The 22,258-nt window shown below is 39.4% G+C and overlaps 1 protein-coding gene across 4 annotated transcripts in view; it reads right to left on the bottom strand.

Moving 5' to 3' along the window:
* Positions 1-22,258, bottom strand: part of LOC111884534 (CST complex subunit STN1) — a 52,592-nt gene that overhangs the window by 24,308 nt on the left and 6,026 nt on the right. Inside the window, exon 2 of one of the 4 annotated variants that reach the window (XM_052767566.1) lies at positions 17,404-17,435. The exons of the other annotated variants lie outside the window; for them this stretch is intronic. Coding sequence (XP_052623526.1) covers positions 17,419-17,435 — 17 coding nt within the window. The 3' untranslated portion in view covers positions 17,404-17,418. Of the gene's footprint in view, positions 1-17,403; positions 17,436-22,258 lie in introns of those variants that run through there. 4 annotated transcript variants of the gene reach the window in all.

Below are 22,258 nucleotides of genomic sequence, written 5' to 3'. Positions count from 1 at the left end.
ATATCTAAGAGTTTTGAACAATAATTAAGAGTGACTTGATGTCATTTTAAAAATCATTTCAAAAATGATACTTTTGTTACCAAGGTATTTTAAGATAGAAAACCATTTCATGCATCTCATTTTGAAGTATGTGAAATCTGCTGGATGAAAACACAGTTATCAAATACATATGAGTGATTTAATAACATACTGTTTTCTACTTGTATCCCCCCCCCCCCCCATTAAAGTATTGAAAATCATTTAAAACATTGATTACGGGGTATGAACTCACCTGTAGATGGTGGTTTGGATGTACTGAATGATGTAGGATAGCTAGGTGACAAGTGAAGACTTTTTCACACCCAATGATCCTAGTTAACATATAATCACACATATATGTACCCAATAAGACTTTAAATCACTAATTGACAAAGTTAAGACATCCTAAGGCATGTAAAACACCTTATATAAGTGCTATAAGCCATAAGGATTGCATCTAAGTGCTAAAGGACCTTGTTATTGCGTTTGGGGTTCAAGGGTAAACTCCCTTGGAGTTTACGGTTTTCATGACCATGAGCTAATGATTTTACGGTCGTAAACTCCTCTCTTTTTGACCATAAGTTGTTTTGAGGGTTTGCAAGTCCTTTGAAGCATTTCTACTTAGTGGGTTGGACTTTGGAAGGGACTAGGGCAACAAAAACACTCCTTAGAGGAGTTTACGGCCTCATGGTCATTTCCCTTTGGGTTTACTACCGTAAACCCTTATGGAAAAGAGTATTGCCATGTTTTCAAGTCCCTAACTCATCAAGGTAGTTGTCTAAGCTAGTTTTTAGGCCTAAGGAAGGAAAATGACTCATTTATACACACTTTAGGGTGTTTATGGTTTTGGGAGATCCCCAAACCGTAAACACCTATAAATGCTGGTATTTGGTGTTTTTCAAGGCTTAAACACATCAATGGAAGGTTCAAACATTTCAAGGAAGGCTTAAACATCCAACTAGGGCTTAGATTAATGACTTAGGCACACTTTGGTGCCTTATATGGTGTTTACGGCCCAAGAACATTCTTGGACCGTGAACACCTTTTTCCATGTCTTCTTGGCATATTTTCTTGATGCTAACTTGTAATACTAACTCAATAAGACTCGATTATTGAAGTACTTACTATAAGGAAGCTTGAAATATGCTAAAGTCCAAGAACACTTAGTGTGTGTTCTTGGTGTTCTTGGTGTTTTCGGAAATCTAATCAAAACACAAAAGTGAATGGATGAATAGATGCACAAACACTAGATTAAGTGTTTAATCAACTTGGAATGGATAGAACACTTACAACTTTGAAGATCTTGAATTGTTTCTAGTTTGCTACTTGCGAGGTTTTCTTGAGTTTACTCTTTTGGAGTTTACTCTTTTGGATAAATGGGGAGTAAACTCATCATTGACTAGACTTAGGGAGTAAACTCATGGATAAGCATGAGTTTACGGCTTTTGGGATGATTTTTCGACCCAAACAAAATAGTTTGGCCGGGAACTTCTAAGACGCAAGGTGTTTGCGGTTTTTAAATTTCAAAACCCGAGACGGCACTTTCTTACACCCGTTCGTTTAAAGAATATTATTAAAATAATCAAACGAACTCTAAATTTGTTAAAATAAGAAATAATGACATTGACTTATAGTAAAAAGTGATTGACTTGTAAGGTTTGACCGAATGAAAATTACGGGTTGTCACAGATACCGGTTGAAAGATACCGATGAAGGTTACCGGTTGAAAGATACCGACGATATTGTATGGTATGTGGTATGATGGAGGAACTCACTAAGCTTTGTGCTTACAGTTTTGGTTTTGGATTCAGGTACCTCTTTGTCGAAGGGGAAAGAGCCGGCGGTGTAGTAGCGCATCACACACACACACATGGTTTCCGCAAGAAGTTTTGGGACTGTACTCTGATTTTCAAATACTTATGATGTTATGGTTTGAGATACAACATTATGATTTTGTAATGTGATTTTTTATCGACAATGTTTTGGTAACATGTTTATTAAATTGTTAATCAAAAATGAAATTTTTAGCCTTGAAAATTGGGTCGTTACATTTGGCTTTTCTTGAAACAATTGTGGAGAATGATGCGCCTGTCCTAGAGGAGGATAGAGGAAGTTTAGAAGATAAAGGGGATCCTAAAACTTTGAATGGTGATAATCATAACTCTTCTATTGAATCACATATGCTATATCAAAAATCAGTGTCAACCAAAAGCAAAAGAACCAAGCCTTGTGCCATTGTCTCTACTACGTTTGAAGTTTTCACTTTCAAAACACCGTATTCTTTAATGACCAAAAAGGCAATCAAGGAAGATAAGAAAGAAAGGGGAACGATGGAGCATGAAAAGGAAGGAGTGGAAACAAAATAAGCATGGTAAAGGGAAAAAACATAAAGCTGAAGAAATCACTGCAAGAACGAGAATGCAATAATTGAAGAGGCCATACAAGAGAAAAATCCATTTGTACAAGACAAAATATAAAGTACAAAAATTAACGAAGGAGATCCCAATGGAGGAAGCAGGAGAAACGTAAAGCGGGATGGAGTCCAGCTAAAGACTCCTCAAAAACAAGCACTTAACGGGAGGCAACCCGTCAAAAGAGTTTGCTTTTCTTTTCTTTTCGTTCTTAGTTTTCATTTTGTGTGGTTTACTTAGGATTTTTTTTCTCTATTTCAATCTTCATATTCATCCATGAATGATTGCTTGAGGATAATTAAGGCCTAAGTGTGGGGTGTGGTGTTATTTTTTTTAAAGAAAGAAATTTTAAGAAAAAAAATGTTTTCAACGGATTAATAGACTCGGCGAGTTTATACACTGACTCGACGAGTCCTTACGCAGGTATGAACTAATTTCCCGACCTAACTCGGCGAATCCATATACTGACTCGACGAGTTGGTTTAATTTACTAAAACAAACAATTTTTACATTTCTGTAAAATTAGGGTTTTTAACCTAATTGTAAAACATTTTCACTTCATACGGCCGACATACCTATACTCAACGTGCCAAGATTCTCTCAAGCAACCATCCCATTTTTCTTTGATTTCTTCCACTTTCTTCTAACAAGGTAAGATCTTTTGTTTATTATCTTCTTAAAGCTTTAATTTTTACAGAATAATGGTCCCATTTTGTTGCAACTCGTTTCCTTTGACTTGATTAGGATTCTAGGGTTTCAAAATTATGTCTTAATAGGGTGTTATAGAATCAATTTATTGTGAATTTAAACTTAGTATGCATCCCGGGACAAACCCCTAGGACCAATTTTGGGTTTTGTTGGATGAATTGATGAACCTTAGACATGCGACTCGAACAGTTCTTGCGACTCGTCGAGTCTGTTCGTGGACTCGACGAGTCGGTCCCTGAAGGCAGTCCTAATTTTTGAGTTTTAATGTTTCTGTGTTTTCTGGTTTGTATGGTTTTCTTATGTTACAGAAAATGTTTTCAAGAGGTGGACAAAGCTCTAGGGATAACCAAGGGGACCATCCTTGGATAAAATTTCCAAGAATTGATTTGGAATCCACGATGAAAAGATGGAAGAAGAAGCTGGTTGAAGTTAGAAAGAAAGAAACTTATGTGCCAAATGCAATAGATTGGGATTGGTTAGGAAGAGTTCGTTATGAAGAGGAGTTGGCCCCATATCTTGTCAAAGTCTTTATGAATGGTGGGGTATCCATCACTTTGTGATGGATGGAACCGAATATTCCACATTCAAGAACCAGTGTTCAAGGAGCTGTGTTGGGAGTTTTTCTCAACCATCAACTTCCGCGAAGGGAACGATTATTATAACCCGGGGATTGTTACTTTTTGCCTTGGTGGTGAATTCCACCAATGTAGTATGGTGGAACTAGCTTGCAGGTTGGGTATTTATGACCAACAATTGGTCAGCACTACAAATTTTGGCACCTTTCTGGAGCATTGTCATAGGGAATTCTCGGAGGGGGTTGTGGGTTCTACTTGGCGGAATACCGTTGCAAACAAGGTTTATATCCCCAAGTCCACTCAATAGGGGAGTATTCGATCACCCACCCATAGACTGATTTAGCGCCTCGTTGCCAATACAATTAACATGCAGAACGATGACGACAAGGTTCCTAACCTTGATGTTTTCTATTTGTGGAGTATTATTACTCCAAACATTTTATGCAATCTTCCGTACTACATGGCTTCTTATTTAGCTGGGGGCGGTCAAGGATCGCAAAACTTCAAAGATCAATGGTGGGATGTTTGTGACCCGCCTAGCCAAATCTTAATGGAAAGGGGAGCATGGAACTTGATGACGATGGTCCCGACCCCTCCTTTTAATCCCATTTTTTTAGAAGAGCCAGAATTATTGAAGATTATGGAGGGGGGACACTATGCTATTCCTCATGATGATGTGGTGATAGGACCCGAGGAGCCGGGAAGGAGGGTAAGGCCGAGACGCGAGCAAGCACATCATGATCCACCGGTGATCCCGGTTGAAGATGATATACCCCCGGAGTGGTTAAATGTGGAAGGAAGAAGATATCAAGATGATTTGGGAAGGGGTTTGAATTTTGCCAACCGGTCCTTTATCCAAATGTTTAATCACTTAAACATCCAACATGTGGACGAGGGTCAATTTCCTTATGTGCCTACTTGGGAAGAGCGGATCAATGCACGAAAGAGTGAAGCGGGAGGAAGTGGAGTAAGAGAAGATGAGGAGGAGGAAGAAAATGAAGATTGAAGTTCTATCCTTTTTATTTGGGTTGTGTTAAAACAATTTTTATTATTTGACTTTGTTTTTGTTTGGTTTGGACAAGTAGTTTACAATTTGCTTATGGTGTGTTTTTCCTTTTTATTACATGTTTGCTTTAGTCTTTTCAAAATTTGGATAAAGGGTTTGCACACAAAGAGTCTAGAGAGTCGTTCCATAGAAGCATCGAGTCTAGGCGAGCGTAAGTATCGAGTCCGGTTTTAGAGAGGGTTGAAGAGTGCGTAAATACTGAAGAGGAGAAGAGCATGAGTGTCTTTTTGATGTTACTTCAGCACACCAAAAGTTGGATTTCAAGCAGAATATATTTTTATCACACAATGATGGACTCGCCGAGTGCACATACTGACTCGACGAGTCCCAGTGTAATTTCATGATTTTTGCCATTCTGTGCTACTACTCGACGAGTCACCTTTTTGACTCGATAAGTCGTTTATTGTTCCACCTCTAAAGTTGCTAATTTAATGCTATTTTATACACCACTTGACTACATTTTCTTTAAGATTGATTCCTGAAATTTTCCGAGGGATTGTCCTGCATATTTCGAGCTAACCACACGACATTTTGACACCCAAGGCATGGATGAGTTGTTCCCTTGCCTAAAATCAATTGAAGATGGAGCTTTTCAGAAGAAATATTGACATCATCACTACTACCCCAGGGGAGTTTGTTCCAGTTCCCTCTTTATTCTCTCATTATTTTCTTTATCATGCATAACATGCAATGGGGACATTGCATAATTTAAGTGTGGGGTAGGGGGTTAGTTACACTAGTTAAATTTTAAAATTTTTGCATAAAATTGATAGGACTTAATTTAGAAAATTTGGTAAAAAGCAATTAGGAATCGTGCTAGTGTTATGTTTGATGATTTCATGAAGACTCAAATGTTTAGTTGAGCCAATATACGTTATAATGCATTTGTGGTCTCCTTTATTCTAGTGAAATCATGGGACGAAAACACAACCTCGCTTAGTTTGAGGGATGCAATATGTTTAGCATCGTGTACTTAAAATGTATCCAAGAAAACTAATATCTTTAACCAATAAGGGTTCAAGTTGAGCGCCCCTACTTAAGCATGTAGGTTTTGAGTGAAAAAAAAAAGTGAGTTACATGAAGAAAAAAAAAAGAGAGAGAATTACAAGAAAAAGTTGTAAGAATTTTGGAGCAATCATAGTAAAGATCAAAAGATCAAAATTCTGAAGAAATTCAAAAAGTTGAAGATACCAAAAATCTAACAAAAAGTTGGTTTCAAACAACAAGGTGGTGAATTAAAAGAAATCAAAGTCAAATATCAAAGGAGTGAAGAATTCCAAATAGCTCTATAGTGGTATCAAAAAGTTGCAATTTTCTAGATTATGTATGCTTGGGTTGCTTGACCAAAAATATCTTGAGTTTAGGAAGTTTTTTGCGGATGATTTCGGAGGGATGCATAAAATGAACATTGTTCAAAAGAAGTGGACAACTGTTTATGAGGATTGTGAGTATTTAGAATTGAGGGGGGTCCTTAGGAAAATTTTAGACACAAATGCATGCGTTGCGGTCTTGACATAATGGTTAGGTTTGATTGGGATTGTCTTATGTAATATTAGTGTGCTAAAATTCAGTTTTACTTGGGAGCAAGCAAAAATCAAGTGTGGGGTATTTTGATATGTGCATATTTAGCTATATATTTAGTGTAGATTTTTTTTTATTAACTAATTATTTGCACATTAAGGACAAAAGGTACTTAATAGTGTTTGAATTGTATTATCAGTCCAAAAGATATGCTCGAAAGCAAAAGGAAGCAGGAGAAGTAGTTGAAAGTTCAGGAGTTGAAACAAAGAAGAAAAAATGCCAAAAACAAGGACTTGGCGAGTCAACATATGACTCAACGAGTCGGATCGAAGATTCGCGAAGCTCTAGAAGTCCTTGTCGTACACGGTTTTTAAATGAGGGACTCGGCGAGTTGGGACCTTGACTCGAAGAGTCACCTCATTTTCCAGAAAAATATAAATAGGGACTTTGAGATCGAGATGGGGACTTCTCTTGAACCCCCGAAGAGGCTAAATTGCGATTGAATGTGCTGCTAGACCGTGAGAAGCTGAGGAATCAACCCTACATTCGATTTTGAAGAGGATTAAGGCAAATTCTAGTTTATTATTAGTTAATCTTTGGATTGAATCATGTTTGAACTATTTAAATTCGTTTTTGAATTTGTTTTCATTGCAATTATGAACTAAACCCTTTATCTTCTGTTTAGGGTAGATGATTTTGTGAATATCAATTGATTTTATGGTTAGGATTAATTTTAATTGGTGATATTGTTTTGATAAGCTTGTTAAAGAACCTCATATATTAATAACAACTATTCTCTGTTAATAAATCAGTAATTAAGTTGTATGAACATCTCTTAGTTATTAATTTCATATGATTTATGTGACCACATAGTTATATGTCTAGGAATAACGAATGTGAAACTATAATTAACTAGAAGATAGGTAAGTTAATGTGTGAGCTTGTGTGACAAACCATCACCAAGTAGTTAATTGAATTAGCATATTTGATTAGCTTATTACAAGTCTTACTCAACCCGAATCAATAAACTAGGAAATTCATTAATTTAGACAACTGGCCATTGCTTGAATTAATATGTTTTCTAGGGATTAGCAATAGCGAATGTGAATCTAATCACTTTAATCGGTAACCAATGAAGAATTAATCAGATGCATTTACCATAAAATCATCCATGGGAACAAATGATTCGAACCTAAACAGAAGTACTCTTAACTATTGAATTTAGTGGTGTTTACTTGTTTTAGCTGTTAGTTAGTTAAACTGCGTGTTAGTTAGTCTATTACAGTTTCTAGTCTTGTAAAACTAGAGAAAACCCTTCTTTTTATTACTTGTTCTTAGATAATATTAGTTATTAGTTTAATTTTCATTCCCTGAGTTCAATACCCTACTTATTTAGCTACACCACAATCGATAGGTCCACTGCCTTTGTGTGTCAAATTTATATTTAAAAAGTAGGATTAAAACTAGTTGATTTCACACGTATCATGTACTTACAGCCTACACGTCATTCCGTCAACATGAGTCTATGTGTACTTACAACCTACATGTCATTTCGTCAACACGGGTGTATGTATACTTACGGCCTTCATGCCATTTCATCAACATGTGGGTCTATAACCTCCCGACCTCTTTGTCATTCCACCATCATCCCCTAACTAAATCTACATACGCACATAGAGACTATACTTTAGAATCTCCAAGTACATGCACATTTATACTTACTATCTACCAGTTTCAAGTACATTTACACTTAAGCATATAGATATAATACTATGAATACTACTCTACTAGCTACTTATCCTAATATACAAGGACATATACTGTAATACATAGTATAGTGAGATAACACACTTTGAAGGCCAACACATGGAAAAATCTGGGTGGAGTGTCATGTCACACCCCAAAACCGGAACGGAGGAAACGTTCGGGGGCGGATGACTTCATGTAGTACCGTAACAATTGAATACATAATAAAGAAAGCAACATAACCATCATATATATAATTGAAAGTTTACATTGTTGAAAGATACATGCTCAAAACCAATTACAATATGATGTCAAAATATGAATTTAAACTGGCGCCGCAGCGTCCCTTCTTCAAAAGCTGTTTGTTACCTATAATTACTGAATCCCTGGGACATACAAGTAGTTTTGAAAGAGTAGATCAACATTTAAGCTGGTGAGTTTCATAAGTATTAAATGACAATGTTTGTATGAACTAAAATGAAATGTTTTGTTTTTGTTTGTTTCTTCCTAGAAAATCCCATATTTTCTACTAGTATAAATGTAGCCTTCTATCAAGACCAATGTTTGTTTCTAGAAAATTTATGTTTTTCCGTATGTGGGTGGCCGTTTAGAAGTTCCAAAAACTGTAACACAATAATGTTTTTCATGCCTAAAGTAGTTGATTTATGTATGTGTAAAGTCGCCAAGACGTCTGAAAAACCCCATAAATCAATGTTTTTTTAATACTCCATGTGAGTTTTATAACCATGTTATTGACTGGATTTGCCTATACACAACGTTCTTCAGGCGTTGGAATGTTCTGACGTTTGTCACCCCAAATGGAGTACTGTAGCTAACAGTCAGGGCGCGGGGTTGTCATTCCCATATAGATCTATACACAAACACCATGCTCCCCCTCCAAGGGATTTTGGTATATAATATAGGACTTGAAATGTGTACTCGAACGTACGTGAAGTTTAATGTCTCACAAAACTTAATATAAAACAGATTTACTTATGAAAATGTTCGTTTGTTCTTGTATATGAAAGTATCTCCTTGAGATAGTGTTCCTAGTATGTAAAAGTTCATGATGTTCTCGTAAAACTATACCTATTATAGTTTTCCAAAAGTGTGTTTCGTTTGTATAGTAAGCCCTAGTGAAATTTCTCACTTGTTATGAAAAGTATATCTTTTGTGGTGTCAAAGATGGACACATATACATAAAGTAATAACAAAGTGTTTGATTTGTATATATATATATAACAACATATTTCATTTCAAAAGACAATATGTTATCGTGATATATATTTTGCATACGAAAGTTTCCATATAGTAGTTATCAATCACATATAATTCACTTGATAAAAAGAGTATAATGAAACTTTATATAACACACGATAATACCCGAGTGTTTTACTTGTATCCCCCCCCCCCCCCCCCCCTTAAAAGCATATAAAAGCATTTATAAAACATTTAAAAACGTAGATTGTAGGGGTATGAACTCACTTGAAAGATCGAAGAAGGCGAGATAAAAACCGAGCAGAACTTCGACTCGAGAAAGCGGATTTTCTCGGGAATCTTGGGAGCACAAACGACCTTCGGGACTTGAGCAAGGAAACCGGGGCTTCGGGATATCACGTGCACGGAAAAAGAGGCAAAAACGCAAGAAAGATGAGAGGAATTGGCCCTTTTCTTCGGAACCCTCGCATCCCTTTTATAGGGGCTGGGAACCGCCTCGGTACGCTGGGCGTACGCGTGCGTCATGCGTGACTGCATCCTCGACTGCTTCGGAACTTCAGATGGGACGGGGCATAGCCTCGCATAGGGGCAACGTGGACGATACGAGGCCTAGTCCACGAGTACGCTGGGCGTACGAGTGTACGTTGGGCGTAACTCGAATTGGCCTGGTGACTCCTCCTTCGGATAATACCGAATTTTGGAATATCACATGCACGGAAAACGAGGCAACGGGGGATGGATCGAAGAGGATCCCGAGGAGGACGAAGAACCCATAGAATTGGATGACGAGGAGGACTCTGGTACCGACTCAGAGCCGGAAGTAATCAACCCACCACCCGCACAACCTCCCGTCTTCGTGAGAAACTTTCAAGGACCGACTCCCGTTTGGGGAAGTCACCTCCACCATTGGAGCCAACAACAAAGTCTACACCCTCCCTACGGCATGTGTCGAGACTTCTACGATGTCTGTGGCGGGGGTTCAGCCGATCGAGCACTCCCAGTCATGGTGGGAAAACTAGCCAACCAGTCCTACCAATCCGGAGTTCAAGCTAGCCGGATTCGGGAAGTCAACGTGGAAGTACAAGTTCACACTTCCGACATCTATAGGCTGGAAAGAGCTCAGGACAATGCCCAACTTCAAACCGAAGCATTCCAAGCGCAAATGATTGCATCCCTCTCCTAATTGAGGGAACAACAAGCCGCCTTCGATGGGTGTCTTATGGAATCAAAGAAATCGGATGCGGAGTCAAGCTCCAAGCGCAACCTACGTCGCAAGTAGTGCTTGCCAAAATCCCAAATTTTGTTATAAGTTAGGACCTCGGCTAAAACTTTTATTTTTCTTAAACTTTGTAATCGGAGACCTTATAGGGGTCAAATTTTCTTGATCATTGTATCAACTATTATATTAATATAATTGGCACGCTATTATTACTACATTGAGTATTTCGTTCAATCCTTAAAATAGTAAGGAGAAACCATACGCTTGTTTCATATATTCGGATTTACGAATAACTTCCATTCTTCTATCTTTGAAACTCATACTATCATCTGTTGTTGAACTATGGCGATTTAGTTCATGAGACACATTCATTTTCTATGCTATGGAATTCTTATCTTTATCTTCTCAACCTGTAGTTGAAGGATGCCTCCGCGTAGAAACCCGAGACGAAACAACAATGGGGAAGCACCGATACCACCACCGCTTCCACCTCCTCAATTTGATGCTGCGATGTTCCAAGCAGCAGTCACAGCAGTTGTGGCGGCTGTCATGTCACAAATCAATACCCCTGTTACTACTGGTTCGAGAATTGGCACACTTCCCACCAACCATGGCGAGAGTCATGGGCAACCCCGGGAGTGCACCTATAAAGACTTTACGAATGCCAAACCCCGGATGTTTAATGGAACTGGAGGTGTGATGATTTTGAGGCAGTGGATCGAAAGGACAGAATCAGTCTTTGAAATCTGTTCTTGTCCCGAGCATAGCAAAGTCAAGTTTGCAACTTACACGCTTACTGATAGAGCTTTAACTTGGTGGAATGTCCACGTTAAGGTACTTACTCTGATAGTGGCGAATTCAATAAGCTGGGAGAGCTTAAAAATCATGCTGACGAGAGAGTACTGTCCACGAGGAGAGATTCAAAAACTCGAGCACGAACTCTGGACTCTTGGAATGCGTGATACCAACATAGAAACTTATACCAACAAATTTTGTGATCTGGCAATCCTTTGCCCGTATATGATTGCTCCTGAGAGCAAGAAAATAGAGAGATATATTTAGGGACTGTCGCCCCAAATTTAGTCAAGCGTGTTAGCTTCAAAACCTGACACTTTTGAAAGTGCCAAAGAGCTGGCACAATATCTTATTGATCACGAAAGTTATCAGAACTCAACAATTTCTGCACCAGAACCACCAAAGGGAAACAACAGCAACAATAACAAGAAGAGATGATGGAATAAGGGGAAGGGTGGGTTTCCCAAGAATCCTCGAAGAAACAACAACTAGTTACAGTGAATGCTGCTACTGTACCTACTACCGTTCCTACAAACCTCTACCCAACAAAGCCTTATGCGGGTAACTTTCCAAAGTGCGCCAAATGCACTTACCACCACCATGGACCTTGTCGGGAAATGCAATGCTCCAACTGCAACAGAAATGGACACACTGTCCGTTTCTGCAAGGCCCCCGCAAAGCCGATCACTCAAGTTCCCAACGCTGGTGTAGGCCAAGCGTGATACAGTTGTGGCGAGGTGGGCCACTACAAAAGAAACTGCACGAAGGCAGCGAATATCGGCGGGGTGGGACGAGTTTTGGCTATAGGCCACGAAGAAGCCGTAGCTGATCCTACAGTAGTTGCTGGTACGTTTCTTCTCGATAATTCATATGCATGCATACTATTTGATAGTGTAGCAGAGAGAAGCTTCGTGAGCCAAAATTTTATTCACTTAAACATAAACCTAGCATGTTAGAAAAATCATTCTGTAGAAATGGAAAACAGAAAAACGGAAAACACTAACTGCATATACATGAGTTGCACATTAACTTTAGACGGTCATTCTTTCCCAATCAACCTCATGTCGGTCCAAATTAAAAGTCCCGATGTCATAGTTGGCATGGATTGGTTAAGTCTTCTTCGTGCCGACATCATGTGCTTTGAAAAAGCAGTTCGTCATAATCTCCCTAACGATGAAACATTAGTGATTTACGGCGACAAATCAAGTACAAACATTCTTATCATTTCGTGCATCCAAGCTCGAAAGTGTTTGCGGAAGGATTATCATGCATTTCTTGCACACATCGTCGATACGAGTCAGGAAGTAAAGGACATTAAGGGCATTCCAGAAGTACGCGACTTTCCTAATATCTTTCTAGAAGAACTACCGGGATTACCACCGCAACGTCAAGTCGAGTTTAGAATCGACTTAGTTCCAAGGGCTACCCCAGTAGCAAAATCGTCTTATCGTCTGGCACCAGCAGAGATGCAAGAACTTTCCAGTCAGCTTAACAAACTCCATCAAAAAGGATTCATTAGACCAAGCTTCTCACCTTGGGGAGCATCGGTCTTGTTTGTAAAGAAGAATGACGGATCGTTCCGTATGTACATTGACTATAGAGAACTGAACAAGCTACCGTCAAAAATCGATACCCTCTGCCCCGCATTGACGACCTATTTGATCAGCTTCAAGGAGCAAACTACTTCTCGAAGATAGATCTACGATCCGGATATCACCAATTACGAGTAATAGAGGAGGATATTCCCAACACAGCCTTCCGAACTCGTTATGGACACTACGAATTTGTAGTGATGCCGTTCGGATTAACCAACGCACCAGCGGTATTCATGGACCTAATGAATAAGGTGTGCCGTCCTTACTTGGATCAGTTCGTCATCATCTTCATCGATGATAAACTTATCTACTCCCGAAGTAAGGAAGAGCATAGCCAGCACCTACGAAAAGTCTTAGAAACATTACGATCAGAGAAGCTCTATGTGAAGTTCTCTAAATGCGAATTTTGGATTCGAAGAGTCGAATTTCTGGGCAACGTTGTTAGCGATAAGGGGATACACGTGGACCCCTCCAAAATTAAGGCCATTGAGAACTGGTCGGCACCGAAGATGCCTATAGAGATTCGTCAATTTCTAGGTCTCGCTGGCTACTATCGCAGATTCATAAAGAACTTCTCTAGCATTGCGAAACCTCTTACTACATTAACCCAGAAACGCGTGGCCTTTGACTGCGAAACAAAACAAGAGAAGGCGTTCCAAACCCTGAAACAGGCCTTGTGCACCGCACCGATACTATCCCTCCCCGAAGGGATAGAAGATTTTGTAGTGTATTGTGATGCGTCAAATCAAGGACTTGGTTGTGTTCTTATGCAAAGAGGGAAGGTTATTGCCTATGTCTCCCGTCAACTTAAAGTACACGAAGTAAACTATACAACACACGATCTTAAGTTAGGAGCAGTGGTATTTGCTCTGAAGATCTGGAGACACTACCTGTACGGAACAAAGAGTACTATTTTCACCGACCACAAGAGCCTTCAACACATTTTCGATCAGAATGAGCTCAACATGCGACAACGACGATGGGTCGAGCTACTCAATGACTACGAATGCGAAATTCGTTATCATCCTGGCAAGGCCAATGTAGTAGCCGACGCCCTCAGTCGAAAAGAATACACTGGCCGGCGGGTCAAATCTTTGACTATGACTATCCATTCCCACTTATCCGCACAAATTAAGGAGGCTCAACTGGAAGCTTTGCAACCTGGAAATGTGACGGGTGAATCCCTGAGAGGAATGGAAAAGAATCTAGAAATCAAGGGTGGCGGAGCATATTATCTCATGGACCGTATCTGGACACCGAGACATGGTGGCTTCAGAGACTTGGTCATGACCGAAGCACACAGCATGAGATATTCCGTTCACCCAGGTTCAGATAAAATGTATCTAGATCTTAAGAAACTGTACTGGTGGCCTAACATGAAAACAGAAATTGCTACCTTCGTAAGTAAATGGCTTACTTGCGCTAAGGTTAAGGTCGAGTACCAGAAACCTTCAGGATTACTACAACAACCGGAGATACCAGAATGGAAATGGGAACGGATTACTATGGACTTCATAACCAAGTTGCCCAAGACAACGGGTGGACTCGATACCATATGGGTCATCGTCGACAGATTGACCAAATCCGCGTATTTTCTACCAATCAAGGAGACTGATAAGATGTAAAGGCTTAAAAGAACTTACATAAGGGAAATAGTACGGCTGCATGGTGTTCCAATATCCATTATATCTGATAGAGATAATAGATTCACTTCAAGGTTCTGGCAGTCACTGCAAAGTTCCCTAGGGACTACGCTAGACATGAGTACAGCTTACCATCCACAAACAGACGGGCAAAGCGAGAGAACGATACAAACTTTGGAAGATATGTTGAGAGCCTGTGTGATTGACTTTGGAAAGGCATGGGGCATCCATTTACCCCTTGTCGAATTTTCATACAACAATAGTTATCATACGAGCATAAAGGCTGCTCCATTTGAAGCCCTCTATGGCCGTAAGTGCAGGTCCCCTCTGTGTTGGGCTGAAGTTGGCGACACACAGTTAGGTAAAGGACAAGTTCCTAAAAGCACTCTCACCGGTCCGGAAATCATACGAGAAACGACAGAGAAGATCGTTCAGATTCGTGAACGATTGAAAGCCTCTAGAGACCGACAGAAAAGCTACGCTGACCAAAGGAGGAAACCTTTGGAATTCCAGGTAGGAGACCGCGTTCTATTGAGGGTCTCACCGTGGAAAGGCTTAATACACTTTGGAAAGCATAGAAAGCTAAATCCATGATACGTAGGGCCTTTCGAGATTCTCGCCAGAATCGGCCCTGTAGCTTACAAACTTAATCTACCACGTGAACTTAGTAACATACATCCAACCTTCCACGTCTCTTACTTGAAAAAGTGTCTGTCCGATGAGACTCTTGTTATTCCACTCGACGAGATCGAGATCAACGAGAGCCTCAACTTCGTAGAATAACCGATAGAAATCATGGACCGAGAAGTCAAACAAAGTCGCATACCCATCGTAAAGGTTCGTTGGAATGCCAAGCGAGGACCTGAATTTACATGGGAACGCGAAGATCAGATAAACCAAAAGTACCCACATCTTTTTCTCTGATTTCCAAGTATCTTTCTTACTTTAAATTTCGGGACGAAATTCCCTCTAACGGGGGAATGATGTGACAACCCGATATTTCGAATCTATGTAATGACCTAAAAAGTCAAGTATTGTAACCATTTTTGATATAATGAAATTAACTTCGAAAATATAATGTTCAAAAGTCTCTATTTGGTTACCTACCATGTTAGATATCATTAAACCGTGAGCGTACATAAAAAGAACGTCCAATGGTAAAAAGTCTGACTCGAAACAGAGATCGAGCGACTTTTGACCGGAATGACCTAAAAGAGAAACGAAGGTCTCAACAATGGTTTTCCAATGGTAAAAAGTCTGGCAAAAATAGACGTCGAATAAAGAAGTTATAAATTTCTAACGAAATTTTCTTACCGCGACCTTTTAATAATAAACAATAAAAATAATTTCAAAATTTGCCGACAGAGTCTAAACGAAAGTTGTAGAGCGTAGTCTCACCTACGCGTGGATATAAAGAACGTCGAAAACGGAGTTCGTATGAAGAAGATTTGAATTTTTGAAGTTTATTAAATAATAAAAATATAAATTTTTATTCCAAAATTCGGTATTATCCGAAGGAGGAGTCACCAGGCCAATCCGAGTTACGCCCAGCGTACTCGAGGACTAGGCATCGGATCGTCCACGTCGCCCCTATGCGAGGCTATGCCCCGTCCCATCCGAGCTCCGAGGCAGTCGACGATCCGGTCACGCATGACGCACATGTACGCCCAGCGTACCGAGGCGGTTCACAGCCCCTATAAAAGGGATGCGAGGGTTCCGAAGAAAAGGGTCAATTCCTCTCATCTTTCTTGCGTTTTTGCCTCGTTTTCCGTGCACGTGATACCCCGAAGCCCCGGTTACCTTGCTCAAGTCCCGAAGGTCGTTTGTGCTCCCGAGATTCCCGAGAATCCCGAGAAAATCCGCTTTCTCGAGTCGAAGTTCTGCTCGGTTTTCATCTCGCCTTCTTCGATCTTTCAAGTGAGTTCATACCCCTATAATCCACACTTTTAAATTTTTTTTTAAATACTTTTATATGCATTTAAGGGGGGGATTACAAGTAAAACACACGATTATTATCGGGTGTTATATAAATTTTTATTATACACTCTTTATCAATGGAATCATATGTGATTTATAACTATTATAGGGAAAGTTTCATATGCAAAATATATCACGATAACATCTTGTCTTTTGAAATGAAAAATGTTATTATATATATATATATATATATATATATATATATATATATATATATATATATATATATATATATATATATATATAGGGATGAGTTATATGGAAAATGAATGATTAGGGCAACACATATTTGAACCAATGAAAACATGACAACACATCACTTCCACAATACATTACTTGTGAAGAAAGAAATGGACACGTGTCATTTGATTATTGGTTCCGGTAGATGTTACCCTAGTTATTTGTTTTCCATAGAACTCATTCCTATATATATATATATATATATATATATATATATATATATATATATATATATATATATATATATATATATATATATATATATAAGTCAAACACCCTGCTTGTACTGTATGTATATGTGTTCATTTTTGGCACTACAAAAGTTATACTTTCATAACAAGTGAGCATTTCACTAGGGTTTACAATACAAACGAGACACACTTTTAGGAAACTATAATAGGTATAGTTTTACGAGAATATCACGAACTTTTACATACTAGAAACACTATTTCAAAGAGATACATTCATATACAATAACAAACGAACATTTTTATACGTAAAATTGTTTTATACTAAATTTTGTGAGACATTAAACTTCACGTACGTTCGAGTACACATTTCAAGTCATGTATTATATACCAAAATCCCTTGGAGGGGGAGCATGGTGTTTGTGTATAGATCTATACGGGATTGACAACCCTGCGCTCTGACTGTTAGCTACAGTACACCATTTGGGGTGACAAACATCAGAACATTCCAACGCCTGAAGAACGTTATGTATAGGCAAATCCAATCAATAGCATGGTTATAAAACTCACATGGAGTATTAAAAACACATTGATTTACGGGGTTTTTCAGACATCTTGGCAACTTTACACATACATTTTCTAGAAACAAACATTAGTCTTGATAGAAGGCTACATTTATACTAGTAGAAAATGTGGGATTTTCTAGGAAGAAACAAATAAAAACAAAACATTTCATTTTAGTTCATACAAACATTGTCATTTAAATACTTTTGAAACTCACCAGCTTAAATGTTGATCTACTTTTTCAAAACTACTTGTATGTCCCAGGGATTTAGTAATTACAGGTAACAAACAGCTTTTGAAGAAGGGACGCTGCGGCGCCAGTTTAAATTCATATTTTGACATCATATTGTAATTGGTTTTGAACATGTATCTTTCAACAATGTAAACTTTCAATTTTATATATGATGGTTATGTTGCTTTCTTTACTATGTATTCAATTGTTACGGTACTACATGAAATCATCCGCCCCCGAACGTTTTCGCCGTTCCGGTTTGGGGGTGTGACATCTAGCATGCTCCTGCATCTCTGTCGGGGTCTTGTATAAATTGTTTGATACAAAATCCCTAATATCAATCTTGAGCATACTCAAGTATCTAGACTTATGTACTTGTTCTGATGAGGCGTGCTCTGGGAAAAACATGGCTCTTTCAGTGAATATTTTGGTAATCCCAATTACTAATTTAATGGTTTGTTTGAGTGACAGATATTCTTGAGTGAGTCGCTCCCTCTTTGTTGGTGGAACATAATCTGCCATGAACTTCTCAACAAACTGCTCCCAAGTCACCGCGCTCTTCTCAACCGCTGAATAGTTCTTAGTGAAGAAGTTACACCAGTCCTTTGCTCCTAAACTTAGAAGATTTTGCATATATCTGAACTTTAGGTTCGCCGAACAAGAACAAGTGTAAAATCACCCTTCCATATCTGATATCCACCTCATGGAAACAATTGGATCCCTAATACCAACAAAATCGGGAGGTTTGGTGTTATTAAACTGTCGATATGGCTTTTCCTTTTCTCCAGACAGGGTTGTAACAACAACGGCCGGTTGCAGCGGTAGCAGTACACAGGGTTGTAACAACAACGGTTGCAGCGGCAGCAGTACTAGCAATGATAGCATACTGTTCATCAAATAGGGCTATCAGCTCAGCCTTAATAGTTCCAAACATTTTTGAAATCATCTCTTATACAGCCGCTAATACCAGCGTGTCTATCTAATCACATATATTAGTCTCGCTTGGTCCTGAACCTTCAGATCTGAAACCCGACCTGATTTCTCTTGTGATCATCACCATGATGAAGGTGTAACGGGAATAGGTTAATACGGATCGCACTAACTCCAAAATGATATTTGAATCCTCTCCAGTTCCTTAGCAACTTTGTGACTTTTCTTGATTTCCTGTATGGATCATGTGCATCTGGTAGCACGAGCCCATACTACCTTCCACACCTATCAATACCAGATCCAAGAATTGCCCCAAGGTTTCTAAGTCACTACACTCTGCTATTGATAGGTCATTTCACAAACACAATGTTATAAGGACCTAATTATTTCTTTCCTAGACTTCACTAGAATCTTACATCTCCACCGACACCCTACCTTGCGAATATGTCCTATCAAAACTTTCTAGGCTCGCCTTCTAGGATTCCTTCCACTCATCTCTACTATTGTTGAGGAAGAAATTCTACCAATATTAATTAATTATTGGACGAATACAATTGCACGCCACTAAATCAAACAGCATGTCGATTGAAAGATCCGACACTACGATGGTTGGACTCAAACGAGTGCTGCACAATAGCGCCAAATAAAGAAATCTAAAACTATTTAATCATGCAACATAACGTATATGTCGAATAACTAATTAATATTTAATATAGGTTCTGAGTAGAAAATAACAAGCAAATCCCTAAGCTATAAGGCATTTTAAGTATCAGTCAATTCTATCCTGTAATTCTTAAAAATATCCCTAGCCTACATACTAGCATGCATTTCTAAGATTTCACCTATCAACAATCATAACAACAGCTTTTATTCCAGTATTGGTGCCCCACCATATGAGTTGTTATATAGACGAAGATGTCACACCCCAGTCTGTTGGGGTGAGATCGGTCACAGGGTGATGGGACGGACAGAGATAGTTCTGCAGACTGCCGAGAGGATTTAGTAGATCAGGCAGCAGCTACTGACCGCTTAGAGTCGGCAAAAGAGTTACGCCAACAGGCGCCAATCTGAGCTACAGTTTCAGGTGGGAGACATGGTATTACTAAAGGTCTCACCCTGGAAGGGTGTGATTCGCTTCAGGAAGATGAGGAAATTAGGTCCCCGATATATTGGGTCATTCAGGATCATTGCCAAGGTTGGCAAGGTGGCATATAGACTGGATCTCTCGAAGAAGCTTAGTCAGGTCCATAGCACTTCCCATGTGGCGTAACGGAAGTGGATATTAGATGAGGAGGTAATGGTATCATTGGACGATATACTGGTCGACGAGCGTCTGAATTACGTGGAGGTGGAGATGCTAGTGGCCGTTCTTGAGAGGGAGGTGAGGGTTCTGCGGAACAAGGAAGTACCTTTGGTAAAGGTACATTGACAGCATCGGAGGGGATCCGAGTGGACTTGGGAGCTGGAGGCAGATATGCGAGAGCATTACCCCGAGTTATTTACCGAAGCAGACTTCGAGGACGAAGTCTAGTTCAAGTGGGGGAGAATTGTAACACCCCGACTCCCATGTATATTTTAAAAGTTTTATATTCATTTTATTGAAGGAACTCGACGAGTTGGAGGCCCCAACTCATCGTGTCGAACCTAGTCAGCACGCGTGATTTTATTACTTCTACTCGACGAGTCGGGGGACCCCGACTCAACGAGTAGAGGTTGTTCATGGAAACCCTAAATTTTAGGGTTTACACCCTATATAAAGAACTTATGGGTCGTTTCTAGCCTCCCTCATCGTCATTACAGCCAGAGGAAACCCTAGATCGAGTCCAAATCCCCATTGTGTGTGTTGAGAGCTTGAAAGGTGTTATTTGTTAAACTTGGAATGGAAACTTGAAGAGTGAGGAGCTTGGATCGGAAAGGAGGAAATGGATCTGTCATCTACGTCATTTTGGCAACCAATCTGAGGTAAAAAGCTAACACCTTGACCCTTTCATGCTTAGATCTTCTTCTATGGACATTTATGGTCATTTTTGGGGTTTAAAGGAGCCATTCTTGGGTTTGAGCATGTCACAAGGACATGGTCTCAGATTTGGACTCCTCCAGGCCCTAAATTCATAAAGTTATTAGCTTTATTTTGTATTAGCCTCTCACCATGCCCTAAACCTCATTCTAGACTTGGTTTTGGTGTTTTAAGCCTTTAAGACCTTGCATGCACGTAAAGTTTGCAACGTTATGTGATACTATGCCTTAGGAAGCTAGATCTACAAATTGGAGCTTTGGGGTAGCTTAAAAACGTCTGAATGAGAAATGGACTTAAGGGACTCGACGAGTTGCATGGTCAACTCGACGAGTCAAATGAAGATTGGTCGTTGTTGGTTCTACATGGACTCAGCGTGTCAATGAGATGACTCGACGAGTCGGTTAGGGTTTTCCTGACATTTGGACACCGCATGGACTCGACGAGTTGTCTGGAAACTCGGCGAGTCAACTAGGGTTTTCACGATTTCTCAAGTTCTGGAAGGACTCAACGAGTCAGTAAGCTACACTTGACAATTTGGGTCAACATGGACTGTTGACCTTGACCGTTGACTTTGACTTTGACCAAGGGTTGACCAATTTGATTTCTGGGAGTATTTTTAGTATTTGGGAATTTATGGAAGTGAATCATTGGTGGATGTAGGTGTTTGAGTTGGATTTGTATTTGGAGGAGTTTGACATTATCATCCTGAGCTACTTGTGAGGTGAGTTTTCCTCAGTATACCCAATCGTCGAAGGCACCAAGACCGGCCCTTTTTAGATTGTTATCCTGATATGTTATATGCTCGAGTATCGTATGATCTGTTAGATCAGTATTCTGGTAGATAGGATGTTATTATGTCGTTATGATCCCTTAGATTAGTATCCTGGTAGATAGGATGATGTTATGCTATTATGATCTATTAGATCGATATCCTGGTAGATAGGATGTTATTATGTTGTTATGATTTGTTAGATTGGTTTGTCTGTCTATAGACTGTTATGTGATTATCTAATATATGTGCACATGTTTGATTAGTGGTTGAGGCTTATCTGCTTTGTACGAGAGCCAACAGACCTGGGCATTCCAACCCGATGGTTGTGGGCCGTGAGTATTCCATCCCGAGGATGATTGGACTCGTAATATGTGGACATTCCAACCCGATGGTTATGGGCCGAGGGTATACCATCCCGAGGATGACTGTACCTATAGTATGTTGGCATTCCAACCCGATGGTTGATTTGGCCCATAATATGTTGTTATTATTTGTGGGTTACTTGTTATGCGGGTATTTTGGGGGAACTCACCAAGTTTCGGGCTTATAGTTTTGGGTTTTGTTTCAGGTACTTCAGATGATCGCGGGAAGGCAAAGACGTGATCATGCACCTCCTCTCATTTTTATGATCTTGATTTCTGGATACTCTGATGTCTAAACTATTTTGAAAACACTTTGTAATAACTTAATGGTTTTAAATGGTTGAAAAAGTTTTTAATTGGCTTGATTTTTATGGATGTTATAGTGAAGGTCCAAAATGTAATATTTTCCTGTGGGAAGACGATGAAATGGAAGAGAACTATTACAAAGACCAGCTTCATAA

Source organism: Lactuca sativa, chromosome 9 (assembly GCF_002870075.4).
Source record: "Lactuca sativa cultivar Salinas chromosome 9, Lsat_Salinas_v11, whole genome shotgun sequence".
Classification (NCBI taxonomy): Eukaryota; Viridiplantae; Streptophyta; class Magnoliopsida; order Asterales; family Asteraceae; genus Lactuca; species Lactuca sativa.
This window is presented reverse-complemented; position numbering and strand designations above follow the sequence as displayed.